The sequence below is a fragment of the Harpia harpyja genome, chromosome 16 (assembly GCF_026419915.1).
Source record: "Harpia harpyja isolate bHarHar1 chromosome 16, bHarHar1 primary haplotype, whole genome shotgun sequence".
Taxonomy (NCBI): domain Eukaryota; kingdom Metazoa; phylum Chordata; class Aves; order Accipitriformes; family Accipitridae; genus Harpia; species Harpia harpyja.
This window is the reverse complement of record NC_068955.1, coordinates 30,149,866-30,177,778: the sequence shown is the minus strand read 5'-3', so window position 1 is coordinate 30,177,778 and position 27,913 is coordinate 30,149,866. Positions and strand designations below refer to the sequence as shown.

General features: G+C 41.4%; 2 protein-coding genes across 2 annotated transcripts; both read left to right on the top strand.

Moving 5' to 3' along the window:
• The first annotated feature begins 307 nt into the window (after positions 1–307).
• FGF19 (fibroblast growth factor 19) lies at positions 308–5,536 on the top strand. The gene is made up of 3 exons (XM_052811332.1): positions 308–527; positions 642–745; positions 4,060–5,536. Exons 1-3 carry the CDS (start codon positions 308–310, stop codon positions 4,369–4,371), a joined length of 636 nt encoding a protein of 211 aa, XP_052667292.1. The 3' UTR covers positions 4,372–5,536.
• A 4,525-nt stretch (positions 5,537–10,061) lies between these two features.
• Positions 10,062–18,622, top strand: LTO1 (LTO1 maturation factor of ABCE1). Its single transcript, XM_052811933.1, has 5 exons — positions 10,062–10,180; positions 10,774–10,879; positions 14,506–14,576; positions 15,541–15,658; positions 16,013–18,622. Exons 1-5 carry the CDS (start codon positions 10,122–10,124, stop codon positions 16,079–16,081), a joined length of 423 nt encoding a protein of 140 aa, XP_052667893.1. The 5' UTR covers positions 10,062–10,121; the 3' UTR covers positions 16,082–18,622.
• Positions 18,623–27,913: the final 9,291 nt, after the last annotated feature.

The following is a 27,913-nucleotide window of genomic DNA, read 5'->3' as shown; positions in this document are numbered from 1 at the left end:
GGAGGTGTGTGTGTGTGGGGGGGGGGGGAAAGCTCGGAGGTGCGGATGGGGAGGGAGCGACTTCAGGGTGTCCCCTGCGAAATGATGTCATCCGATCAATATTTTCGGGGGGAGTGACCGATCCGACCAATTCCCGCTATGAAACGGGCTCTATATTGAAGCTGGATGCGGCCGAATCGATCGGGCTGATAAGAGAGAGCTATAAAAGGCCGGGGGGCTGCCTTCCCCCTCGCTACATCCCCGCGGAGCAGCCAGCGCAGACACAACCACCCCGCCGCCCCTTACCTTCCGCGCCCCTCTCCGCGGTATGGGGCCGCGTCCCGCCGCCCCCCTGGCCCTCCTGGGTCTGGCCACCGCCGCCTTATCGTTACCGCTGCCCGACGCCGGTCCTCACGTTAACTACGGGTGGGGGGAACCCATCCGGCTGCGGCACCTTTATACCGGCAGCAAGCACGGGCTCTTCAGTTGTTTTCTGCGCATCGGCGGAGACGGGCGGGTGGATGCCGCCGGTAGCCAGAGCCCGCAGAGTGAGTACCGGGGACGGGGCGGGATGGGATGGGATGGGGTCGCGGAGCTAATGGCCTTTCTTTCCTCTGTCGTTTCCCCCCCCCCCCAAAAAAAAAAAAAACCCCTCTCCCCAGGTCTGCTGGAGATCCGCGCCGTGGCGGTGCGCACCGTGGCCATCAAGGGCGTGCGGAGTTCCCGTTATCTCTGCATGGACGAGGCGGGGAGGCTGCGTGGGCAGGTGAGCTGTGCCCATCCCGGAGTCCGGTTCCACGGTGGGAGGGGGGGTGTCTGCTCCCGGGTTCCACTTTCCCGAGGGAGTTTTCCAGCCCTGGAACGGCAGGCAAGACCAAAGGGCTGGCAGATTATTTGGGGGGTTTATCTCTGCGGTTGGTAAGGGGTTAACAAAGCTTTGGGGTCCCCAGCACCCCCTTTTCTCTATAGGACCCGTGATTCTTGTCAGTGTTACTGCCTGAAAGGCCATCAGGATGATTAGAAGGCAGCAAGGAAACGTCATTTAGAAAGCAAAGTATGCGTTGCGTGTCCCTTGCCAAACTATACCGAAAATACAGTTCAGGGCAAAATTGCGTTTATGTTTAAAAAGCCTCATCAGTGGGTGGCCGCATTTCTGCCGCAGAAATAGATTAAGTCGTGCCGTAGAATCTGAATAATTTCTCACTGCTCAGGTTAAGCATTCTGAAAAAAACCCCAAGATTAATTCTTTGGAAAGGAGATGCAGCCAAATAGCTGCCAGGATACGAGTCCCAGAAACACGGGGGGGGCCATCTCTGAGATAGTGCCAAACAGAAACAGGATTTCGAGGGGAAGAAGGACTCTTCTCCACTGTCTCACTTCTGACCTGTGATAACAACATACCTGTGGGACTCCAGGAGGTCGAGGAGTTGAGTGTCCCGCTGACACCACTCTGTTAGGTCATGCTTTTTCCCTAGGTATGGCAGCCTATCAGCTAGTCATTATCAGTGATATAAACTTGTTTTTTAAGCCACGTGAATAAGCTGCCAACTCTAGAACTTGAAGGGTAAGATTCAGGTTCAGTCTGTGTATAACTGCTTTATGGGAGCCTGAGTTTCACAGAGCGACAGCATTTTATTATGCCATAGTAAAGATACAGCTTGATTCTGCTTTGATTACTCTGGCAAAATTTCTGCTGATTTCAGTCGGGCAAGGACTTGGCCCATTGTCAAAACTCCTAGTATCTTTAATAAGAGCAATACTGATGTAGTGATGTTTTTTGAATGCGTATGTAACGTAGGATTAAGCCTTTCTTTCTGAATTTCCTTGCTTTTCTGGACTAGAAGCAATCAATGCCATGATAAGATGCATAGGTTCAGACGATACGGTAGATCAATTATTAGCTTAATGTTTTAATGTATATCCAAAGCAAAATGATTGATGAAAACAAAGCAGAGGCTGGATCCTTCTCCCATCGGAGCTGCTGGCTGGACTTTCTCAGTCACAGAATTTTAAAGCAGCTTTCACGTAACACTGTTTTGAAGGCATTTGCATGTGCCTTGACTGAGACTGGGTTTGTGGGTGTATATTATTAATTGCAGGAGGTTTTTTTTCTGAAAATACAATGGCATGTAGCTGTGCCGTCGCATCTATATGTTGTGGACACCTGCTGTCAATTCTCCGCTAACAGCCCGGGCAGGCAGCTCTGCAGGAGATTCTTTGCCTTATCAGCGCTACGCTCAGGAGTGGAAGAGCGAAAGGGCAAATACGGTGTCTGGGGACTGAACTGGGCAACCGCTCACATTCCTGAAACATGCCCTTTTTTAACACTGGAAAATTGGGGACTAGGGTTGATTTTTGAATGTGCAGCGTGCCATAGTCTGTAGTTTAGGGGAAATAGCGTAACTGCTGAATATACTGACACACTATAAATTCCTCCTGTGAAAAAAATAATCTGAAAATACTTAAAGCGCGTTTGGTACTTGTTTAGAAAAATACGCTAGAGACAATCCCAATGAAACGAAGAGGGAATGATATAGTTGAGACATGGGGGGCACAATCAATAACTGTTATTTGTAATGCACACTTGCTCAAGAAGCTGTTTTATTTCATCATCCTCGTTAGCGAGGCTGAGCACTCGTAGAAATAAGGACAGCTAACAATTCAGCCATAAATTTGTATCATATACACATATTTTTCTGAGATATGATGTGTGTAGAAGGATAAATATTGCATAATTTTATTTGGAGAAAATGCCTTTTTAAAAATTATTTGATTAGTTTAAAAAGTGCTTTTAAAAGACACCCAAATGCACGCGCTTAATTGTACCCCATATTATTAAGGGTGTTTGAGAAAGGACTGAAGAGAATCAAGTATGCTCTCTCTTCAGACAGGCAGAGCATTCACGTAAGGACACTTTTGTCACTGCAGACTGGGACATAATCAGCAACTGTCTTTTATTGACCACGAGTTCAATCACCTGTAGTGGCTGAACCTGAAATAGCACCGGAGTTGTAAGAAATACAGTGCTTGTGTAAGGATCTGGAAAGGTCTGACCTGGTGATGCAAACTCCTAATACATTATCCGTACAGTATATTACAAATGTAATTCTACAAATTCATACCTAAGAAAATTCTTCTATACAAAATCTTAACTTGCGCTGGTATTAATTTGACAGTTCTAACTAATATGTAATGAGAAAGAGCATTAACTGCTCTTTTGTAATTTCAGTAAATGCTGAGTTAAAAAAAAGCAATTATCTTTTTAGTATCGTTTTACTGATTGGCCACGTTTGCGTAAGTGCTGTCTTTGACAGCGCTGCCTTTCTACAGACGTGATCCTGAAGCCCTTACACAGGCAAATCTCTAACAGAGCTGGAGTTTTATACCTGAGGACTGTTGGATTAGATCTCATGACTGCAGTTAAGTACCGTCAGCAATTAGGGACAGTTTATCTAAATGAGCACTGCCATCTGAGATTCTTTTTCCATGTGCTCAGGACAGGGTGAGCGTGGTAGCTGTGGAGAAGTACACCTCCAGGATTCAAAGCTTATTTAATGGGATGGATGTGCATTAACTTCAGGAGTTCTGGATGAGGTCTTTTCATGGCCTCGTAACCCAAAATGCATACTATGTGCAACGTGGGGAGCTCTAGTAGAATAGAATAGAATAGAATGGAATGGAATGGAATGGAATAGAATGGAACAGAATAGAATGTTTCCATTGGAGATCAATTCAGATGGAAAACAATCATCTCATCCAACGGTCTGACCAGTTCAGGGCACTTCAGGGCACTTCATCTCGGTGGCTGTGGTCCGTCACTGAAAGAGCAGTCACCAGAGCAATGGGTCCCACCTGCATCCCTGCAGCAGCCAGGCAGAGAGGCAGCGGGCGGCTCACGGGCATGGATCTGGCAGCGGGGTCCGCAAGGTGCACCGAAGCGGGGCACCCGTGACAAACCGGAGGGACACCCCCAGTGACAGCAGAGGGAGAAGGGCTGGTCCCACCAAAGGCTTATGTTGTGGTTGAATACAATGAGTCTGGTGGGAGTGTTTGTAATTCTCGTTACTCGTTGCTGTTCAGCTCAGGTATTCCACTGAGGATTGTTCCTTTGAAGAGGAGATTCGTCCAGACGGCTACAATGTATATAAATCAAAAAAATACGGAATGTCGGTGTCTTTGAGTAGTGCCAAGCAAAGACAACAGTTCAAAGGAAAAGATTTTCTTCCACTATCTCACTTTTTACCTATGATCAACACTGTGCCCGTGGAGTCAACAGACTTTGGTGCCTTTGAACCAGAGGTGTACTCCTCGCCCCTCGAAACGGACAGCATGGACCCCTTTGGCATCGCCTCCAAACTGTCGCCGGTGAAGAGCCCCAGCTTTCAGAAATGACTCTGATCACACACACACGTTTTTAAAGAAATATTGCAGAATACTGCAGGTTTTTTAGCTTTTCATGTAGTGATATTTCGAACTTTATTGTATATTTCAGTACGGAGCCAGCTTTTTCCTTGCCATGTGTTGTACCTGTAAGAGATGAGTGCCCAGAGGCTATTCTGTAAGTCTAAAGAATTGCCTATCCATAGTTTTATTTAGAAAAGGATTAAATAAGAAAAGCTTAACAGCTTCATCAGAGTTCCTCCATTACCATGGTGATGATAAAATAATTATAATTTTTCTACATCAACTTCATTACCACATATGTTCACCTGTTATTTCTGCTCACAGAAGCAAATGCAGAAAACCTTTTTTCCAGTCACAGGGAGGTTAATGATCTCTTAGCTTCAGAGGCCTTAAAGACAAACATTTGGTACGCAACACGATTAAGGAAAACCTAGCAAATGTGGTTACATGAACTAGAGTTAATGCTGTTTCTTGAAAAGCTGCTGACAACATTCTGGGAAAACTTTCTATTGAAAGCATACCACTGAAAAAAACCAGTTCTGCTTGTATATTGTGCTTTTTCTTCCCTTAGGAAATAAGGGAAGAAAGGGAAAAATTTCTTCCTTCCCTTATTGCTAAAGGGTACTTTGGAAAACTGGATCTTTGATTTCTTTTAGAGGCTAATTTATGTTCACTGTGGGATCAGCATCATCCAGCAGAGAGTTCTCATTAACATTGGTGAGAATTCAGTGTGTGGTTGGAAGAGTGCACAGAACTAGTATATATGTTCACCAGGTAGGGAATGAGCAGCTCAAATTAGCGTTTAAATCAAAGTTCTGTTGTATATAAGCATGCATGTCATTATCAAAAGCAGAGAAAGACTAAAAATGGATGATGTATAGGTCAAATCAATTGCAAAACAGGTTTTTGTGTTTAACCTTTAACCATCAGCAATTCTTTCAAGTCCCTTCCAGGCTCGATTCTGCAGCCATGGGAATCAGTGGAGAGACAGTTTAGTGACTTAAATGCCGCAGAACTGGGTGAGCCACGTCGTTCTTCTTGCAGGAAGGGATGATGAGTACCTCATGGCCAAAATGTGGATGTCTGATGTCTTCAGATCTGTTCTCCTGTTGTAACGATTTGATGAAGGAATAACCAAGGTGAAACCAAAGAAAAAAAAGAAAAAGCAATGCGAGAAAAGGGTTCAGGGATTCTACTCGTTTCCAAAGGTTCATCTATAATAGAGAATTCTGTACAAGAAAAGCTCTGCTGGAAATACTGGTGTTCTTCCGACCTAGCACTTCATTGCCAATGCAATATTTATAATTAATTTATTGAATACATACATCTGTTTATTTTGTTACTGTTATTTATGCTCAAAATTCTATTTATATACTCTTGAAGGTGGGTTTTTTAGTTGTAACAAATTTTGTGAAGTTTTGTAATCATGAAATTTTAGCAAACGATAGCTTTTTAAATTTCTGTGCATTATCAGTAGTGTAATGTGTACATTTGCAATAAAAAAAAAATCATCTTCAACACAGAAACCTAGCTGACTCCTTTGTCACTCCTTTAGTCTAGAGACTTCAAGGAGCTTTAGCAAACCGTGGCATCTGGCTCCGCAGCAGCCGTGTGAAGATGGAGTCCCTTGCGAAGGTGGTGTAGTTGAGGTACAACAGGTAAGGAGGGAGAAAGGGGTTTTCCCAAAGCTAGGCTGTGAATGCCAAGGCTGGAATTCGAGACTGTCTGCTGCCAGCTACTGATGAGCTCCATGTGAAACAGCAAGGCTAAGAAAAGTATCTCTGTTGCGGAAGGGTTTTGGAAACAGCTCATTAAATTTTGACCTTGGGATATGTGAAGGTCACTCCATCTAGTCTTAAGTTGTTCTTCTCTTAATACAACAAATGAGTGAAGCTCAGTTTTAAGCAGTTTTAAGCTGTGTTAGTGTGTCCTGATGTTTTCCTCCCGTTCCTCATCATTCAATCGTAGAATAGAATCATAGAATCATTTAGGTTGGACAAGACCCTCAAGATCACCGAGTCCAACTACAAACCTAACACTGCCAAGTCCACCACTAAACCATGTCTCTAAGCACCACACCTACACATCTTTTAAATATCTCCAGGGATGGTGACTCAACCACTTCCCTGGGCAGCCTGTTCCAATGCTTTGACAACCCCTTCAGTGAAGAAATTTTTCCTAAGACCCAATCTAAACCTCCTCTGGCGCAACTTGAGGCCGTTTCCTCTTGTCCTACCAGTTGGTACTTGGGAGAAGAGACCGACACTCACCTCCCTACAACCTCCTTTCAGGTAGTTGTAGATCTACAACAGGCGAGTGCTGCCTGGAGACATCATCAGTTATACTTCATCTGCAATAAAGCTGTTGTGGATTTACATCTATTCTATAAAACATCCTTTTCATACTCCATTTATGTCATTAGACCCTGCTGTTCACACTTCTCGTGGCCTTTGAGGTGCCAGTCACTGAAAGGAGTGCTGACTCCCAGGTGCTTGGAGGAGGTGGGTGATTCCTTGCTGAGATGGAAAAATTCCCTACCAGGTGTGGTTTCTCCGATTCTTCTTCAGCTGCACAAAATCCACCTGAAAAATGCAAAAAATCCTGAGTGGAAGACGGCTCCCTTTTAAAAATGGGAACCATACTCAACAGTGCAGCCAGGGAGAAAACTCGTTACCTTTGCCTGAAAAAGTTGTCAATTTCTGGCAGGAAAAGGGACTAAACGTTTCCGTTTGGAAACGCTGTGAGTCACAGGAATTGCAGATTTCTTGGCTGGCAGACATCTCCCATGGTGTTTCCCATTCTCCTTTGTGCTGAGCCACTGCCACACATCCGGAGGGTTCCTGGTCCTCATGTACTGGGAGATGTAGTCCTGATTTTCAAGTTGTTTTATTCCAAAAGTTTTCAAGCTTGGGGCATTCTGTTTTTCTGTTTTTCATTTCCAGTTTTGATCAGCCGCTCTATTTTCTTTGAACATTAGATACCTTTCAAGATGTTTTTGTAAAAAATAAAAAAAACCCAGAAAATAAAATAAATATGAACTGTTAAAGTTTTGCAAAAAAAAAATCCACTTTTACTTTTCTGCTGAAAAAAAAATTGCACAGTTCTGGTGGGAAACACAGCAAATAACAGAGTTCAGAGGGTACTCTCTAATTTAACCATTGAGAGATTTTTTTAAGTAGATGTAACGTTGTTCGTGAGTATTGCTCAGGAGCACAAAGATGAGCAACCTTACATTTGCAAGCAGCATCTTGAGCTCTCTGGTGACCCTATTTGCTGACACCTTTGGATTTGCATCTTCCACCAGCAGTACAGTGTTTCTTACTGCAACAGTATGGTTAGAGGTTGCTTCAATATTTATTCAGACAGAGGGAAGAATGCCAGGAGCTAAATTACCCACACCGCTTCCTGGAGCACTTTAGTTTTCCTTGGAGGTTTCCCATCCAAGCTCTGACCAGACCTGGCTGTTTTGCTTATAAAATCTGACAAGATCACAGCTTGAAGTGGAAGGATTACTGGAAAATGCTTTCCCTACCATCAGACACCTGACTCGGTCAGGAACTTGGTGTGCAAAACCTCGAAACACCATTGCCTTTGGTTCTGTGGGAATGTAAACACCACCACCACCATTTGCGATATACCTCCCAGTTGATTATCGTTTCTCAAAGACAGTAGGACAATTGCAGTTCTTTCATTTGCAATAGTACATTTTACAGCCCTAAAAGGTTTTTAAAGGTCAGGTGTCAAAAGCCTCCTTGTGAAGTCTCAGTTAGAGGCTATGATGTGCAAATACGAGTTGTTAGAGTAGTGGGAAGGCTGTAGGGAAGGAACATCTCCATTTACACTTTGGGGAAGTGTAAAAAGCTATAAATCCTTTATTCAGGAGCCATAGTATTGACTTTACCTCTGCTCAAAGCACTGAAACTATGTTCATGGAAAATTTGGGACCACTCTTTCTACACTGCCAGTGTACTTTGTATATGAATGGAGAATGACACGATAAATTAAATAAATGTAGTTTCTTTCCTCAAAAATGTATGGAAGCCAACCCTTCTTTTGGGCAGCATCCGATGCAATGAAAGCAGAGATGCATTTCCCTTGGAAGCAAATGGGAGTGCGAAAAAGACATCATTAGGATTCGGAATTCGGGGTGAATTTGTGACAGTCTAGGCACACAGCAAGTTCATCAGGAACCCCGTTGGATGGGACTGACTGTTGAAGGTAAGTAAGAATGCCCCTGAATAAGGCTAGTGTTTCGTAGTCTTCTTGCCAGGACATTATTATATTTTCAGCATTTTTCATCAATCCTGCTACCTGCTGAGATCAAAGGACTTGTTTTTCATTAACTTCCAAAGCAGGATTTAAATTGTAGCTTAGAGGAAACCTTCAAAGACACCTTATATTTCCACTGACACCAGTGAACGATAGGTGTTTGCTTGTGATTGTGTGGTTGTAGAGCAGGTAGGTATTCACACCTGGCAAACCTTCAGTGATTTCGTGTGAGATCCAGCGATATCTACACTTTAATTGATGCACCAAATGAGCTGGCCGACTGACTACAGTCACTCTATATAAATCAGTATAGTCTGCCATGATGGAGCATTTTTAACGAACTGTGCTGGTGCATCTGGTTAGCTAAACCTTTAGTGGCATGACTTTATTTTCACCCTAATGTACTTTTATTTTTTCTTTAGACCCATCTCTGGATTTTAAAGCTGTCTTTTCGAGTCCTCTGCCCTCCTGTGTTTGATTCAGAGGCTAACAGACCCCCTGTACCCCTGTTTGGATTGGCAGACTCCTTTGGTGTGGCCAAAGACACATTTTCATTAAGCAGCTGGAAAACAACAGTGTAAGTTAACATTAAAATGTATGCTTATAAATAAGTATAAATGCTTTCTTTTACCCGTGTTGATCTGTAATAACAAATAAACGTTGTAACAAAGCAGTCTAGACCGGCACACTAAAGTTTGGTTTGGGTATTTACATCAAAAATATTTACATTTTGGGTATATTTTGGGTATAGACATCAAAAATACACTGCTTGAAAATCAGAAACGTCTGCAGTCAATGCAAAACCAGCTTGTATGGGAGCCCGGGACTCGCAGGGCTGGAAACGAGCCCCCTCGTCCATAGTTTTTTGGGGTTTTTTTTTTTCCGGTACTACAACTCCCGATACTTTCCTGAGAAAAAGACCAAAATTAATCCTTTCACCCCTATCGCTGCTTTTTTTTTTTTTTTTTTTTTTTTCCCGTGCCACCTCCAGCTCACGCCGCCATTCCCGGTAAGGTTTGCCCTACAGCCACGCCGGGCTCGCTGGCGGAGGGGACTCACCGGCGGACCGGGCTCTCCTCCCAATCCCCCCTCCCCTCCCCGTTCCCGGTGTCCCGGCCCCGGTGCGGTTCCCGCCCCGCCGCCCCGGCGGCCCCGCCCCCCTGCCCCGCCCCGCCCCTCCCCTCCCCGCCCCGCCTCTCCAGCGGCGCTCTGGCGCCCCCTCGTGCGCACACGCCGCGCCTCCCGCCAGAGGCGGGGCGAGGGGCGGGGTGAGACCGAAGGAGGGCGTGGCCATTGGATCCTCGGGCCCCGCCCCCTCGCCGCTTCAGGGCTTGGTAGACCCGGGGGGGGGTGCGCTTGCGCACTGGTACCCAGCCCGGTCGTGGCCCCTCCGGCTTGCCGTTCTTTCCCGGCATGCCGAGCGGGGGGGCGTGGCCGGAGCGGAGCCGCCGTCGGGCTGTGGCGGCGCGATGGCGGCCGCGTCTGCGAGCTCGGATATGTTTGATGAGATCGTGATGGCTGAGGAGAGGTGGGGTTGGTGGGGGAGCCTTGTCTAGGGCCCCGGGACCTCGGGGGGCAGGCGGGGCCGGAGCGGGACTCCTCGCTAGCCGCGGGTAACCGTCGGCTTACAGGGAGGGAGGGGAGCCCCAGGGCCTGGGCCTGGGCCTGGGCCTGGGCCTCCACAGTAGGAGCTGAGAAGAAAAAAGTGAGGGGTGAAGGGCGGGTAATGAGCCCGGGGAGGGGGCGAGGAGGGAGAAGGGCGGGGGAAATTCTCCTCTTTGCTCTTGCTGAGCGACCGACCTGCTCGATTTCGGCTCTTCCACCATGTGGAAATTTGACTCGGAGTTGTGAGCTTGTAGTTAGCGGTGTTATTCTGGTGAAAGTACTGAGCTGGATTGCAGAGTGCGTTGTTCTTGGCAAGTTGTTGTAAACTTGTTTGAAAAGATCGCAGTGTTCGTAATTGCATCTTAATTTAATTCAATGTCATGGAATTTCTAAGTATGGACAGTTGTATTGCGGAGATGATATGGCATGTTTATGTTTCTGTGAGTTGCTTGTGTGTAGCGTGAGTTTGATATGAAATGAAAATAGGTGCTAAAAATTATATTTCTGTCTTTACAGGTTTCACGGTGAGGGGTATCAGGAGGGGTATGCTGAAGGCAGTCACCTTGGAGTTGTTGAGGGAAGGAGGTATGGATCGCTCCATGGTGCCAAGATGGGGTCTGAGGTAAATGGGAAAATACTCAGAATCACAATGTTTTTGTCATTAGAAAATTATTGTAATACAGAAACTGTTGGGCAAAGCCCGACATATTGGTAGTCTGAGGCCTGCTGTGTTATATTGCTTTGTGTGTGTCCAAGAGGGCCCGTAAAACTAGTTTAAAGGTGGTATTCTGATTTGAACAGTTGAATAGATGGTTTGGTGTTTTTTGAGCTTCTTTGTTCTTTGAGATTTTGATTAATTTTTTTCTGAAAGGAAGGATAAGAAGAGACAAAAATCAAACAAGCTTGCTCAGAAAAAAAAAGATGATGGACTTTGCATTTATTTTTATAACCCAAAATTGTGGCTGAAGGCCCCCTGTACCATCTCCTGTGGCTCAGCATTAGGGAGAAACATGGGATGTTGAGACACCTTGGGTGGAGAACCTGAAAGGGGCAATTCTGGGTGTCTCTGTTGCACCTTTGTTATTTCTAATACTGGGAGAGTTTGTTGGCTGAGGCACAATTATTCTTTAGTGGATGGAGTCAGTTCTGTATGTTGCCACACAACGGCATGCCTGAATCAATAAGTCTTTCTGGAAATAAAAGGGACCAGAGGGTGGTGGTGAGGCACCTTGACTTGTCGCATACGTCCAGCTCAAGTTTATCATAACGTGGAGTGTGTTCAGTGCTGTACGATGTAGTTACAGTATTTTTGGACCTGAATGGATTTTTTCAGCTTTGATGGGAAGTTGTACTACAGGACTCATGGCAGGCCTTCTTTCAAGTACAGCACCACAAATCTAAACCTGTTCGATCTGTTGAAGACCTTTAGGTAATTTGGCAATTTTCCCTTTTGATATTTTCAGGTTTCAGAAAGTTAATTACTACAGAAAGAACAGTAGCAATGCCATTAATCCATTTTGAAGTGAAAAAGGTGAACTGTCAAATTCTTAAAGCATGGTTATTGTAAAATTTTGGTTTGCATTTGGGTGTGATGGAGAGATCTACAGTGAGGAAATATTTTCCTACTTATACTACAGCTATGTAGTTCCAAGATGAGACTGTTAAAACAGCAGCCTCCAAAGCCAGATAGTTTTATACAAGATGGTCTTAGACCATAATAGAGAAGTGCTCTAATTTACTTACACTGGGGAATCATGTTAAATGAGAGAAAGGGTGACTCGGGTAATCTTAGGCCTGTCATCCTATTTTGTGTCTTGGGCAAAATTATGATCTTGATCTGATACTGGCCTTGCTTGATAGAGAATTAAAGTAAGACGTTATAATTAAAGTGTGTCTGTTTTCAGGCACATCCCTCAGGCAGGCTTAGACACAGTATTTGCCTGGGCTCAGGCAGAAGATGGGCACTGCGCTCCTGTGGTAGAACAGTGCTGTACTGAGTTTGCATGGCAAGGTTTTGGTAGCGGGGTGGGTGCAGGGGTGGCTTCTGTAAGAAGCTGCTAGAAGCTTCCCCTATGTCCGACAGAGCCAATGCCAGCTGGCTCCAAGACAGACCCGCTGCTGGCCAAGGCCGAGCCCATCAGCAACGGTGGTAGCGCCTCGGGATAACATATTGAAGAAGGGAAAAAAAAGTTGCAGCGGCACAGAAACCGCAGCCAGAGAGAGGAGTGAGAACGTGCAAGAGAAACAGCCCTGCAGACCCCCAGGTCAGCGAAGAAAGAGGGGGAGGAGGTGCTCCAGGTGCTGGAGCAGAGATTCCCCTGCAGCCCATGGGGAAGACCATGGTGAGGCAGGCTGTCCCCCTGCAGCCCAGGGAGGTCCACGGTGGAGCAGATCTCCACCTGCAGCCCGTGGAGGACCCCACGCCAGAGCAGGGGGATGCCTGAAGGAAGCTGTGACCCCATGGGAAGCCCGCGCTGGGGCAGGCTCCTGGCAGGACCTGCAGCCCCGTGGAGAGAGGAGCCCGGGCTGGAGCAGGTTTGCTGGCAGGACTTGTGACCCTGCGGGGGACCCATGCTGGAGCAGTCTGTGCCTGAAGGACTGCAGCCCGGGGAAGGGACCCACGCTGGAGCAGTTCGTGAAGAACTACAGCCCATGGGAAGGACCCATGTTGGAAAAGTTCATGGAGGACTGTCTCCTGTGGGAGGGACCCCACACTGGAGCAGGAGAAGAGTGTGAGGAGTCCTGCCCCTGAGGAGGAAGAGCAGCAGAGACAACGTGTGATGAACTGACCCCAATCCCCATTCCCTGTCCCCCTGTGTGGCTGGGGTGTAGGAGGTAGAGAATTCAGGAACGAAGCTGTGCCCGGGAAGGAGAGGTGTGGAGGGGAAGGTGTTTTAAGATTTGGTTTTATTTCTCATTACCCTACTCCAGTTGATTGGTAATACGTTTAAGTTAATTTTCCCCAAGTCGAGTCTGTTTTGCCCATGATGGTAATTAGTGAGTGATCTCTCCCTGACCTTATCTTGACTCATGAGCCTTTCGTTATATTTTCTCTCTCCTGTCCAGCTGAGGGTGGGAGTGATAGAGCGGCTTTGGAGGGCACCTGGCGTCCAGCCAGGGTCAACCCACCACAGGTGCTAATTAAGCTGAGAAGTCTGTGGCCAAGTGTCATGGGGCAGTTTGGGGGCATGCAAATTAAATCTCTGTCGAAGCAAGATTAACTGGAAGCCGCACTGCAAATATGTTTGAGCGCTTAATGGGATGTTCAGTCCCAAACCCATGTTTGGGCCTTAAGAAGAACCTCCACTGTGTTCCTTAATGCACATAATTAATAGAAGACTGGAACTACCAAACACTCCCACTTTAATCTGAAGCGGTTTGCAGGCCACAGGAGTTTACAAGTCCAACAATGTTTTGTAAGTTTAAATGGCAGGTGTATGTACGTGCACACTTATGGACCAAAGTGGGATCAGGCTGTAATTTTGGATTTAATTTCTCAAAGTCAGCTAACTTTTGTTTCAGGTGTCTGCATTGTTTTTCTGTGAATACTAAGTCACTTTTGAAAGGGACTCCAGCTGACTTAGCCCATTCGTGCATTGAACTTATCTATATTCCTGTTTCATTTGGTGTCCAAAATTGTAATGAAAAGTTTTGGCAGCAAGGTTAGCTTAGTCAGCTCCTCGTGTGTCTTTCTGATTCTGTGCTACCCTCCAAGGTAACCCCCAAGTTAGGCTGGTTAAATTGTTTGCGTATTAACTCAGAAAAGTGTCGTTTCCTCATTGGTTGACTTGGTAGCTCCCTCAGTCCAGCTGGTACACCTTTTTGTAGGGGTGTACGTGGGCTGCTTAAACTGACAGTGCTGCAAAAATGAGTACTTACCAAAACATCTTAAATAGGTTGTTTTCTAACTGTCTTCCTACTACCACACTTCAATAAATTTGGGGATTCAAAGCATATAAAGTATGGCTAGTGTTTTGCTTAATTGCTTTTTATGCTGCATTTTAAATACTTTGTCCTCTGATGCTAAACAGATTCTTAAAAGAAGTTTTCTGACTCTTGTACTGTGTAACACAGATAGCCCTCATTTATCCTACCCTAATTTACTGAACTTTCCAGCGTAGAAACATATTTGTATATCCAGTGATTTATTTCCTGAAGAATGGGATACAATGTAGTGCTTTATTTTTGTTTGACTATATATGCTACATGTATTTTTTTTGCCCTCATGACATTCTTACAAATTCACAGATTGGCTGCTACCTTGGGTTTGCGCTGACGTGGCAGTGTCTGCTTCAGAAATGCACAGATGAAAAGAACAGGTAAGGTTAAAAAAAAGTTACTGATTCTTTAATACTGTTTCAAATTATGGTGTCCAGTTTTGCCTCTTCCCCAATACAAAAGAAATACTGAAAAACAGAATAAAGGTGAGCAGAGGGTCAGTAGGGTGGTATCGTATGCTGGACCATGTAATACTGAAAAGAGGATAAGGGAACTTGGTTTTTTCAGCCTGGAGGAGAGAAGACAAGGGAGATACGTAGTCGTACCACATAAGGGGAAGTTCTAGATAAGGTGAAGACAGGAAAGGACAATAGGCAACTTTCACAGTTTGAAACAAGGTAAGTTCTAATGGGGCATAAGGAGAATGTCCTTTCCAGTGCAAGCAGCTAAGTGCTGGGACAAGTTGACCAGAGAGACTGTAGAAGCTCCATCTTTGTAGATTTTCAAAATCTGGCTGGAGATGGCCCTGAGCAACCTTGTCTAGCTTTGAAGTTAGTCCAGCTTCTGCAGAAGGTGGACTAGATGACCTCCAGCTGTCCCTTCCAACCTACATTTTTTTATGACTTTAATTCTTTTCTCCATCATTTTTTTTTCTGTCCAGTTTTGATTAATTTATCTGACAGAATTGCCACCATCCTGTCAGCCATTTTGATATGTGTTCTGGTGAGCTTTTTTTATTGTATTTCTTTATTTCGCTCAGTCATCTAATCAGTATTTCTGAAGATTCTTGAATATTTCTCCACTTTTGGCAGGTAAGTTAAAAGCAAAATCTTTGTCAGTTGTGCTACAGCTTGATTTCCGATTATGGCTTAAATATGTATCAAAGCACTCTCAGTGAGCTAAATGGGCGAAGTTGAATTCAAGAAGGATGGAGGGCTGGGTTCTACACTCTGAATTGTTATATATAAGTATTGGTATAATTTTCGTATTGGTGGATTAAAAAAACTTCTGTAGTAGGCTCATTGGTGGTTCTGTTTTGATTTGATTTTTTTTTTTTTTTGGTAGCAAAAAGAGAAGGGCTCTGGATTCATTAATAGGGATGATTCAGAAATTCCCATATGAAGACCCTACTTATGATAAGCTGCAAGAAGATCTGGAAAAAATCAGAGGAAAATTTAAACAGGTTTGTAGGATTAAGTTGTTATTGTAGCACAAAATGGTATTAATTTCTGAAAATATTTAGTCTCTTAACTTGCTCAAAAATACAGTATTTGTGCAGGGCAATTACTGTTCTCCTCTTGCAATCATAGTAAAAATACTTGAAGTGAATTAAGTGAAGATACTCGATAGTTGAAAATTCCCCAACTGATAGCAAATGCAAAATAAAATAAAAGTATTCTTTAAATGAAAATTGAAAATATTACTTGACAATGAATTACAAGTGGGACCAGAAGAGAAATGGAGGAATTGGGAGTTTTGTTGAACATTCTTCTTGGAAAGTAGATGCTTTGAAACACTTTTGTGTATTCTTTTTTAGGTTTGTTCAATGCTAAATATTCAGTCTGATTTTAGAATCGGTACTGAAAGATCTTCACTAACATTTTGAATATAACAGATGAAGATAAACATGGATGACCAAAGAAGAAACATTAAGAGAACAGATAACTGGAAAAGTGTTTATCTACTCTTACTTTAAACAAAATCAAAATAGTGAAGAGGTGCTAAATATTAAAGGGGAAAGGGAAAACCATTGAATTGCAGTAGGACTTCTCATATGTCATTTAACATTTATTATCTTCAGGTTTTATTCAGGATCGCTGAAACAGTTTACAGTGTGTAAACCTGTTAAATAGATATATTCGCTTTAATTCCTCACTAGCCTTACACTGATAGATTAATTCCTCAAAAGGAAAACATGCATTTGCGAAGTTTCCTTATTTAAAGGGTGTATGTTACTTAAAAATCTGTGTATGCAGATCATTCAGTTTACACAATGTGTAGATATTGTAGGTGAAGTAAAATATAATCAATTGCCTGCAGACTTCGTAGTAAGAAGCATTTTTGTGCATAAATAGTAGAATGACAAATGAAGTCAGAATGCGAAGGAGAAAGATTAAGATACCTGCTCATAAAGTAGCTGCAGCTCAGAACATGAAATTTGCACTTTCTGTGAGTTCTGCAGACTGATGGAGTGTGGGGAAAAAAACTCCACCAAACCCCCCAAAACCCAAACCCCAAAAGCTAGCAATTTAAGGGATCAATGAGAGAAACGCGACTACTAGAGGAGTTGTGATACTGATACTAGTATTTAACTGCTGCCTTTTATTGAGGAATTGCTTTTTATTTTCCAGTCTTGAAAATATACTCTTTAGTCTTATTCAAAAAAAATGGATGCTGTCAGCTAAAAGTGTTCAACTATATTAGTTTAAGAGAAATACATACAGTCAATTATTTTACCTGAAAAATGTTTTAGGTTGGGCTGCTAGATCTCTTTGCATACCATTTGCAATACAGTTATGTAATGAATATGTACTTTCATCAGTTGTAAAGTATGCATGTCTGGCTAAGTTTACATGGCGTAGTGTAGCTTCATAAAAACAGATTTGACTACCGTGGGTATCGGAAGCTGTACGCAGGGTAAACTATCTCAGGTGAAGGACATGGTTCAATACGGCCATATCCTTGAACAGCACTGCTTTGTGCTGTCTAGACCATGTGCCTATGTATCAATTTATTTCAAAATAATCTTTTACTTTTTGTCTGTTTCCTGAGTATGCAAGTATGCCAGTGGCAAAGGCTTTTCTTAATAACTGGTTGCTGGTGTACGTTTTTGTTTGTTTAATTGTCTTACATGTGTAAGTGTTCAAACAGCTTTGATACATATAGTGAGTGTCAGGGCCATCTAGTGGAGGAGGTCGTTGTATTGTGTAAGAAATAGATTATAAGAGTTCACAAATATTTATATAGATAGAAGTTGTTGAGAGTACAGAACGTATGTACACCAGATACGGCTCTTCTAATTATGTGGTGAATTTCTTTGAAAGATAGTAAAATTGAGGTAGGATTCATTTGTAGCTTGTTTCCTCATTGGAGACCTTGGAAGGGACATGACAGCATTGATGGTCTCTTCATTTAGGGCAGTTTGAGTACAGCTAGCTTTTGACTGTAACACAGCTAATCCACTGGGAACCAGAACAAGCACCAAACTGCAAGTACCTGAAAATAGAAGGAAAATAAAATAGCATGTCCTGTAATCTCAGTAACTAGGTAGGCACAAACCAAAAAGATCACATAACTAAAGAAAGCTAATTGGAGTTTATAATCACTTCAGAGAAATTCAAATTTGAAAAAATTGTCTCTGCATCCGCAAACCAGTTTATTTTTGCTAATCAAAGTATTTTACCTGTTTACTTCAAATTAGTGAAAGGTACTAGATACTCATCTGTGATTAACTTTGACTGAAAATATTTTTTGTTGAAATCCATTAATTATGCTTTAAATAAAATCCCCCTGGATCTTGGTCTAAAAAAGGCAGTTTTGTTGTTCTTCTGAATGATAGTACAAAAAGAAGTAAATGCTGGAAGTCTAAGTATTCATGTGTTAAAACACAGCCTTTTTTGGAATCTTTGTGCATGGTTTGCAAAAATGTATGTAAAAGCAAGGGAAGGGACGTGAGAGCTCAAAGAATCTGTGAAGCGTTTGATTCATAGAAGTGTATGATATATAAGTTATATGCAAAGTGCTACTCTAGAGGTTGTATGAAAACCAAGATTATTTTTGTTCGACTAAGGAGAGAAAGGATCTTTGCAGATCAAGCGGTCAGTGACTGTTATTTTGAAAATTGGTTTGGTGGCTAATTTTCTTGTATTGCTTTAATTTTATTTATAACAAATTTATATTTATAGAATAATTTATTCTAATAATATGTATATACACATATTTAACTATAAAGATTGTAGCAACCAGGATTTCAAACTGGGATATGCCAGGTTTAGGGTTGCCTGTTAGGTCTTTAATTTAGCTCCAAATGTGTGTACATACTGATGGAGTCTCTTATTCCACAAGTCTGTATTTTTCTGAATATCTTCTGTTTCATGTCTTGTATGGGCCTGATGGTGTTTATTAAATGAGGTATGGTTAAAAATTCTGTTGGATATGTAGTCGTATACTTTCTTCGGTGCCAATTTTTTAAACTGTTTTCTGCAACAGAGCTGTGGGTTTTTCTGTGATGTTCAGGGCTATAACAGTGGAGTCTTCACAGCATACTGTATCGGTATTTTTATACCTTTATTTACAGCTAAGGAGTTAAAGCCCAGGTTACATCAAGAATACTGATTTGCCTTAACCGATGTGAGATGTCTAATGTGACTTGTTCCAAATAATTTTGCATTTTGAGTACTTAAATACTTCAGAATGTGCCAACATAAAGAGTGGTTGAGTACCTAGCTTTTTTTCACGTTTGTATTTTTGCCTGTGTTTCTCAGATCAGTCACCTAGAAAATGAGGAACATTACAGTTAGCAAACACCTGTGAAAGGTGTGTGCTTAAGCCAACTAGAATGCTACTGGGAAAAAAAATCCATCAAAATTTTGAAAACCAGTATTCAGTTTTGTGAGATGTAAGCGTATGGTTTTTCTTTTGACACCTTTCCTATTATGTTAACATCTTCCTAAAATCTGTAACAAATGAAAAAAAATTCTTATAAATGGCTTCGTTAGTTTCACGCCCTGCTTACTCATCCCGTGTCTTGAATGGTCAGGACTCTGGTGGAAGCGAGTGTTACGCTGTAGTTAAAGACCCTATCAGAAGATCTGTGCACAGAGAGGCTGAATAAAGCTTCTGTGGACCACGGTCATTTAGACATTTCCTGGTTTGAATGCTTGACTGTGCAACTTAAGTATTGCTTTAAAGACTGGGTGGAAAAGAGATGGAAAAAAATGCAGTCTTGTAGATTATAATACTGGTTATTAATAAAGTAGGACATAGAGATTGTGGCTTTGTGCTATATCATCAAACAGGTTTGAAATTTTGCCGAAGTACTTGATCTGTTAAGAACAGTTAAGATGGAAAATTTCTGCTAGAATTATTGAAGTTGCTAAGACTTAAAAATGTATCTCTGTATTCACCACCTGCAGTTATTGCTCAGTCGTTAGGGAGGAGTGTTTGAAACATTTAATTTACAAATTTCTGACTTGCCCGGGCTGCGTTCTAGCTTGTTTTGTTTCTTCATGATCATCTCTCAGCTGAAACTGTGGAATACAGAATTTTATTAAAAGATGGATACAAAGCTAGTTACTGCTAGTGTACTGAAATCATTGCAGTCCAGAAGAGTTGTAATTTTTCTTTCTACAATATGTGATGGTACAAGAAATAGTGTTGAGGCATCAACCGAGAAAGTTAAACTCTGACTACAGTGAATTCATTCCTTGCAGAATTGCACGCTGATTCAGTGCTGTCTTAGAGCCATGGGATCATCAGCTGCTAATACCAAATCAGCCATCACTAGAACACGTAAACCTGGCTTAGTAGGTTATCTGCGTCATTGTATTACATCAGTACAGTAAAAAAAAAAAAAAAAAAAGGAGATGGAGTTTGTTAAAGCTTCCTAGTAAAATTAATGAATAAAACACTTGTTCTATCTTCATTAAGCAGCATACTTTCTTTCCGTTTGTTGTAAACTGTAATGTGAAGGGGATCAATTTCAGCTTTGAATGAACATCTGTAATCAACAGAAATGGGTGAAATAAATCAGAAAAAAATCTGGGTATGCAATAGTTCACTTAAAAATCAACCCTGTAGGAGTAGTCTGGCTCATTCAAATCCTATTATGTTTTTCAGAAACAAGGTTATGATAATTTACGTGTGGATGTGTAAGGAAAGTCTGGCTTCCCGGTTTGGCATGCCTTGTTTGGTTATGTAACTTTTTGATCCGATTGCTATTGGGGTATGAAATATATAAGCAATAGTGTGTCCTAGTATGCACATAGAACCCGTGCAAACTCATTTTGCTAGCTTTGTGGCTATATGCCATTTAGAGGAAGAAAAATGAAGACCGGTTTAAACACTCTGGTTTTGTAGGATCATTTTTGGTGAGTAAAGTACACATTTTGGTCTGTGTGTTTAGGATTTCTAGAAAGGTAGCACATTTTTATTGATTATTTTTAAATAGATTACGTTGAGATAAAATTAAGAGTTTAAATTTTTCAGTAGATCAGTTCCAAAGTTTATAAATATATAGGTTTTGGGTTTTGAAGAGATGCAAAAGAGAGTTTGAGCTCTGTGACATATTTATGAATGCTTATTTACACTTTGGCTGTAAATACAACTTTCTGTAGTGGAACAAAGGGAGATCCATCTGTCAAAAGTCTGCCTGCACCCTAATATTCCACAGTGCTTTAGAGTAAGAACTGATATCCTTTTAAGATACATGACTTACCTCACAGAACGGGATCAAATAATCTGAATTTTCAACGTTCTGTTGACATCGTTTTGTTCTGCATGCGTCTACGTCCCTTTTTGAGTCCTTTTTGAATGTAAAGTTTTAATACCTGTCTCCACATTAAGGTATTACAAGAAAAGAGCATTAAAAATGGAATCTTGTATTTATAAAAATCATGCAACTACAGGCTGGGTTCTAATATTTATTTATTTACTCCCAAGCTGCCAAAGCTGTATATTTTATTTGATACAGCCTTCTGTTTCAAGATGTGGTTTAATAACCTTAGATTCTTTTCTAGTTTTCTTCTCAAATAAAAGTGGGTGCCTTCTCCCTGGGTGGCTTGTTTGAACATTTGTGGGTTCTTTTATAATGTCCTGTAATTACTTGGCAGTGTTGCGTGCTCGAAAGGGAATGCCGATCACATTAATGAATGTCATTTTCTGGAGATAAAGGTGTGGGCAAGCAAGATAAGGATAAGACTCCTTGTCAGAGTAATTGCTTTCTTAAACAATTTCTGCAATGATAGCAGCATGAAGCACTACACATTTTTGACAAAGTACTGGTGTTGGTGTGCCTAGTGATCTTAAGGATGTTTGAAGTCTGCTGGAATATTAGAATTATCTGAAATCCTTCTGGATTAGAATCTTTATTTCTGATAGGAGTTTGTTCAGGGCACTCCAACAAAGCTGGATCAGGCAGATAGAGCAATGTGTATGTGACAATATATCTCATCCTGATCTTCTTGAAGAGAAAGGTTTTGGTTTGAAACAAAAGGTTTAATATTTCTACTAATATTATAATTCTTTATATTCTTGGTGCTACTCAGTACAAATGTTAGTGCCTTTGAATACTGCCCTTTGCAACTTCTTATGGCAATGGGTTCTGGTGTAATTACAGTCTAAAACTTCAGGTTTCATAGTTTGGCAAGTAACCATGAAGGTTCTCATTTTACTGTCTGCCACAGTTGTTTTTTTAATGGATAAAGTTATGACAGTACACATTACCACAGAAATGTATGTATCACCAGAGAAAATGGAGATTTGGGAGATGTGAAATGAGTTCTGCGGCAAGTTTCCAGTTGCAAGTTTTGGTGTCTAGGATTGACATATAAAGGCCAACTAGAGCAATCTGGTACCGAAGCACTTCAGTGTGTCCCAGTGTTTGGAATTGCAGAATCAGCTCAGCCTCTGTTGACATTAAAAATAATAATAAAAAAACTTTGTGCACTGTTTTGAAAGCAGTCTTCAAAGTATGTAACTCCATGCACTCAGACTTGAAAATAATGGTTTCCTTAGCAGAGACAAGAGATCTTGGAGCTCTTGGATTCTTTGGGATTGTCCAGACTACACTGTGCAATGGGGTGGTATCTGGGCTAAAATTAAAGCCAGCTTAATGCAGCAGAAAGAGTATCTCTATGTTAGAACAAAGCACTGATCTAGCTGATGTACAATGCTGTTAAATACCCAAATAAGCTCTGTTTTAACACTGCTTATACAGTTAGTTCATTTGTAGCTAACTTGAATATCTCTTTGGCATCACACTGCATATGCCTACCTTAATCACAGGAGTGTTTATTCCTAAGTGTAATAATTACATTCTTGCAGCATTTTTCATCTGATGGAGCTGTATGTATGTTCAGGAGTTGCAGAAGTACTTAAAGAATCTTAGGATGAAAATATGCAGAAGGAAACATGGTCACTAAGCTTTTTGGAAACATAGCCAGCATAGGAGACTTTGGAAATCTTTATTAACTTCGGGTAGTACCCATTCAGTCTCATGAAACATACGAAAGGTAAAAAAATCAGCCATTTGATTCTGAAGTGGCTTGCTATACAATGTTTTTAATTGTTCTGTCATATTTCATATACATATGTAATTGACCAATAATACGGCATTCTGTGTACCTGTTTTTGGCATGGCAAAATTGCCTACAGAAGATTTCTGAATAGGTATAAGAAATAGCACATAGCTTTTGTCCTGAAAAATTAGAAAGCTTGATTGTAGTTGTTCAGAATTTGTATGGATGGCATCTGAAATAGTGGCATACTGACTGAAAATTTAACATTAGCAAAATGTTTAGGCAGAAAGAAGGTTGATTATTCAGTCTCTGCATCCCAGCTCCGTACTAGACAGGATCAACATCAGTATTTGTCACTGTCTTTCATTTTTGATTGTTTAGCAGCATATTTTGCTGCTTTATCTCAATGTAATAGTAATTACAATTTTTAACCTTTAGCATCTTCAGGATTCTGGGGAATAATCAACACCGCGTGGAATCTTTCTTGGTAGTAGGAACTGTGAGTCAGCAACCCTTTAATTTTTTTAGTTGCAGCTATTGTTCCAGCAGCAAGCTTTACTGCTATTGTCCACTGTTTGTCCAGCTCACGTTTACTGGACTGTGGGAACGGATTAGGGTTTCATGGCTTTTTTTTCCTTCTTGCATAAACTCTTGATCAAAGACATTCCTTGGATGACAAAACACTGTATACTGTGTCACACAGTCCTGACCAGACTGCACGAACAGTAGTTTAAAAACACATGCCTACATTGTTCTCTAAACTGGCTTTTTTTTTTTTTTTTGCAATGTATGTGCAGACATTGAATTTTTGAGACCCCCCATTTACCTCCTTGAAAAAACACACATACAGAAGTTATTGTTAATAAGTACCTGAGAGTTTCTGAAATAAAAGTAAAAAAAAAATGGCTATTTGAAACTAAGAATCGATATAATAGTATGTCACTTAAGCAGAGCTAGAGGTTATGTCTGCAGTGTATTTCCTTCTTGAGGAGACCTTGGTTGTGGTGCAGTTAGTCAAGTGCACTGTAAACCTAAAACCACATGGACTTACGGCATCATTTTATGTGTCATATCCAGAACACCTGAGTAAGGTGGAGAATGATTTGAGCACAACTTGGGAATTCATAACCTCGTTTCACCATAGGTACGTTGTTAGAACCACGTGTTGAGAATCCGGCTCATTATAGTTGTATGTCTTGCTGTCCTTTTAAGCTCTCTTATGCAATAAGATGAGGACAAACTTCACAAAAATCCAGTAGCATCATTATTTCTTAAACTAAGGAGAAAGAAACAAATTGTGTTAGAGAAAAACATGGAGAGACTTTTTCAAGGAGCTTTGACTTGTGATTTGTCTGAAATTCTCCTTCAGCAGAAGCATGGGAGAAGTGGAAAGAGATCCTGAAGACACCTTAAGCAGGTTTACAGGAGATTTAAAAACATGGAGGGCTGTATTTAGGTGATTGGAAAGTTGTTTGAGGATGAGTTGTGTTTCCACAAATGTGAGGCTTTGCATATACTTGTTTGCAGCACTGTTGAGCACTATCATGCAGAAGTGAAGGCAGACGTACTCTTTCACTTGTATTAGAAAGATACTGTCCATAAGGGGGGAACTTCTCTGGTCCTTTGCAGTCCAAGGGTCTCCAAGAAAAGAAAAACCTGATTTAATATGTGGCCGATAGATGTATTGTCTAAAAAGAACAAAGTGGTCATAGTGAATGCAACAGCTACAGAAATACTGAGTCAAAAATGTGAAATAAATGTATTATGTTTTTAAGAAATAATATTTACTGTTGAGTAAATAATTGCTGATGCCTTCTGGAAATCTTGGAAGATGTTATGTCTGTGCATATAGAAAGAAAATAGCTGTATTTAACAGTATATGTTTGCTGAAGGTCTGGTCTTCATGTTTAAAGTAGCCAGCAACCAAATATAAAGAACCATGGCCTGCGGGTGTTCAAGGAGTAAAAAAGCTGTTCAAAAATAATACCCTGTATTCAAACAATCTATAGTGATAAAATCTAATAAAAGGAGAAATAAAACATCAAAAAGCTCAATTGTCCGTTTCAGACAGTTTGCCATCAGAGCAGTGGCTTAGGACACTAGGTCACTCGTTTGGTGCTGGCTCAGGTGAGTTGTCGTAATGCTCTAGTGGTGGTTTAGTGGTCCTTGTTAAATGATTTGCCCATCTCAGCCCAGCTCCTTGAAGACTGGTGCTAATGTTATAAATAACATCCTTATGGTGTTAGCTGTCATAGGAGACCAAGCGTTTGATGGAATATAGCTTGTGGATGGATGAAGACAAGTGTCACAGGGCAGTCAGGTGGGATGGATGAAATAACAAAACCACACCACTCAGCAACATACGATCTAAAATTTACTTACTTAGCAGGTTGGGAATGGTGAGTGGATAGCAATTTCCATTCTGTGATGCACATGCTACATGCATGACTCAAAGCCCTAGACCTTCACTACATGGACCCAGGAGAAAAGGACTCCTGCTCCAACAAGTAGACATGTCAGGTCCTGGCTGGGAGCTTGGCCTGTGCATGTAGCGATTCCTCCTTTGGGTCAGCTTTCTTGATGGTATTAAGATATCTGTACCTGGAGCTCTCTCCAACCCTGAGGGGTTACCCTCTTAACCAGTTATTGCTTTATATATGTCAGCACAAGCAGTCCCAGGCCATTCTTTCTGACTTTTTCCATATCTAAGGCCAGTTACTGGTGGGGAGGAGGTTCCTCTGGTCACCCACCCCAAATGTGTTACTAGGTGTGAATTTAGCAACAGTTGCCTAACAAAGTTCTTACTTTGCTTCTTTGTTTTCCAGTTCATGCCAGATTGGTCAGAGCTGAGCAGATGTAGTCAAGGTGTCTTTTGACAGGGCAGTCTGGCTTTCAGGTAGGCTTCACCCCTTGACAGACATGTTAGCAGGGAAGATTGTACTGTGACTGTCCATTAGCATATATTTTGAATATGATGGGAAAATAATTTCCTACTGCAGTCTTCAAGTGAGTGGAGAGACTGGTATTCTGGTTTTGAGATGTATCGCTATGTGTTTTTTTTATCTGAAATAAATGCCAATTGTTTTATTCTTCAAGGATATTATCATAAATAAGAAAAGTAACATAAGCCATAATTAAAATGAGAAGCGAGATGAAATCCACACAGGTGGATTTTTTTTTTTTTTCCTTCAGTATAAGAGGAAAGACCTCTAGCAGCCACTAAACACAGCCTCCTGTGTCCAGAGAGGCAACCTGAACAAGTAAAAAGCTGCTGTGGCATTGGTCTGTATATGGTAGTGACTGCTCCCTAAAAGCTTGGGGCTATTCTGTGAAGGAATTGATGCTGTGAAGACCACATTAAAACCAGCTTCAGGAGTTCAGCAGAAGTGGCGGTGGGTACCCCAGGAGCAGATCTGTTGCCCACATGCTGCAGGCAGGTAGTGCCCCTGTATCAGCAGGGCCCTCGCAGGGTGAAGATGCTGCCCGTGTGCCTTAATCCCGATTTGCTGGGAGCGCAGTCTTTCTGCCAGTAGTTCCCTCTTCAGGTAAGAGCCCTCAGGAAAATTATGGCAGTGGATACTTGGTGACTTCCCTGAAATACGAGACTTTTTAGTACATAGTCTTCACACAGGCAAAAAGTAGGGCAGATCTAAGTAGGGCTCTGCAGATGCTAATAGGATCATCAGGAAACTATTTCCGTTTTCCCTCTTAAATGCCTATCGAATTAAAGCAACAAAAGGGTAACTTTTGCCTTGCTCCTGAATTTGTACTCCTTGACCCTAAAGAACAAAATCAGAAGTCTGGCAAGTCTCACATTATCAGTGCAATCCAGTTGACTAATTTACAATCCCTTTCTCATCATTTGCTTGGAATATTGTGTGGAACTCAGTCAAAAGGCAGATGGGAATCTATGTTTGCCATGCCAATGCAATTACTATTATCAATTATATTTGTGGGATCGTAAAAATACCATGTTTGTCTGAAGAGATACATTTCCCATAAAATTATGCTGGCAGGAATTCATTAAAATGCCATCATTTATAGCTTTACTGCCTTTGTCCCATTGTAGCTTTTCAATGATGTTGCCAGGAATCTTTATTAGGGTATCTAGCCCACATGCCTGGGTCATTCCTATGACTCCTTTGAAATAATAGCTCCAAGGTTTACTTTCTCCTCTATCTTCTGGAATCTTCTATCACTTAAAATGCCAGATATGCTTGAATGTAAGTAAGTGGATTCCGAGTTTTTACATTTAACAGATCTTGTTTATTCTTTAATAAAGAATATGTGAATTTAAGTGGTCATAAAAGGTCCAAGCTTGTCAATCAGTCTGAATTCAGCAATGGAATTGAGGAGGTTTTTTGAGGTCTTTTGGAGGTTTTTCTGTGTACACATCTCAATCCAATGTAAGAAAATACAGTATTTTTCCCTTTAATAAGCTACAGCATTGCCTAGCTGAACATGCATATTTTTTACAGCCTATAGTAAATTGTTTTTCTTGCTACATTCTTGTCTTTCTGCCCTTTGCCATGTGAGTAATACTGGCATAGTTCACCCAACTTTCAAATTTAGTAGTCTGCATTTAGAGATGATGTTTGAGAGAAGGAAGATGTAAATAACAGAGCTGACTATGTGGGCTTAAACCTACTTAAGTCACAGAACACTTCAGTCAGTTTAATAGAGTTTATAAAACAGATAGGAAAGGCAGAACCTACTTAACATGTTCAACAAAACACACGTTTAAATTTCTCACTGAATCATTATTTTTTTTATCGGCAAAAAGGTTTTTGTCCCAAATCAAGATTTTGTAAGTATGTCTTCACTCAATTTTCAAACATTTAAAATCGGAGGCATTAGCCATCAGTGATACAAATGCGAGTCTTTGGGTTTTTTTCCTGTTTTTTCTTTAAAGTATGCTGAAATTTTGCAGAAAACTGATAAAAGATGCGTGTGGAAAAAATGAGTCATTTTTGACTGAATCCAATTTAAACTTGGGCTTAATCTGTATTTAAAGTCACTGTGAATATAGTTCAGATCTTCTTTCACTGCTATACAAATCTTGCCCGGTGGCCTACCACTGTAACTTAACCATATTGAGGAGCTACCCATTTTGAATGGAAAAAATTACAGATTATGCTATGTACTGGTATTACTTTACCTACCTGGTCTATGATTTTACAGTAGGCCACATGGTTCAGGTT

Bases quoted from the DNA above. Each gene is read 5' to 3' on its own strand.
- LTO1 (XM_052811933.1), top strand. From the start codon at position 10,122: ATGGCGGCCGCGTCTGCGAGCTCGGATATGTTTGATGAGATCGTGATG. The intron at 10,181-10,773 runs GTGGGGTTGGTG...CTGTCTTTACAG, and splicing joins ATCGTGATGGCTGAGGAGAG to GTTTCACGGTGAGGGGTATC. The intron at 15,659-16,012 runs GTTTGTAGGATT...ATTCTTTTTTAG, and splicing joins TCAGAGGAAAATTTAAACAG to GTTTGTTCAATGCTAAATAT.
- FGF19 (XM_052811332.1), top strand. From the start codon at position 308: ATGGGGCCGCGTCCCGCCGCCCCCCTGGCCCTCCTGGGTCTGGCCACC. The intron at 528-641 runs GTGAGTACCGGG...CCCTCTCCCCAG, and splicing joins CGGTAGCCAGAGCCCGCAGA to GTCTGCTGGAGATCCGCGCC. The intron at 746-4,059 runs GTGAGCTGTGCC...GTTGCTGTTCAG, and splicing joins CGGGGAGGCTGCGTGGGCAG to CTCAGGTATTCCACTGAGGA.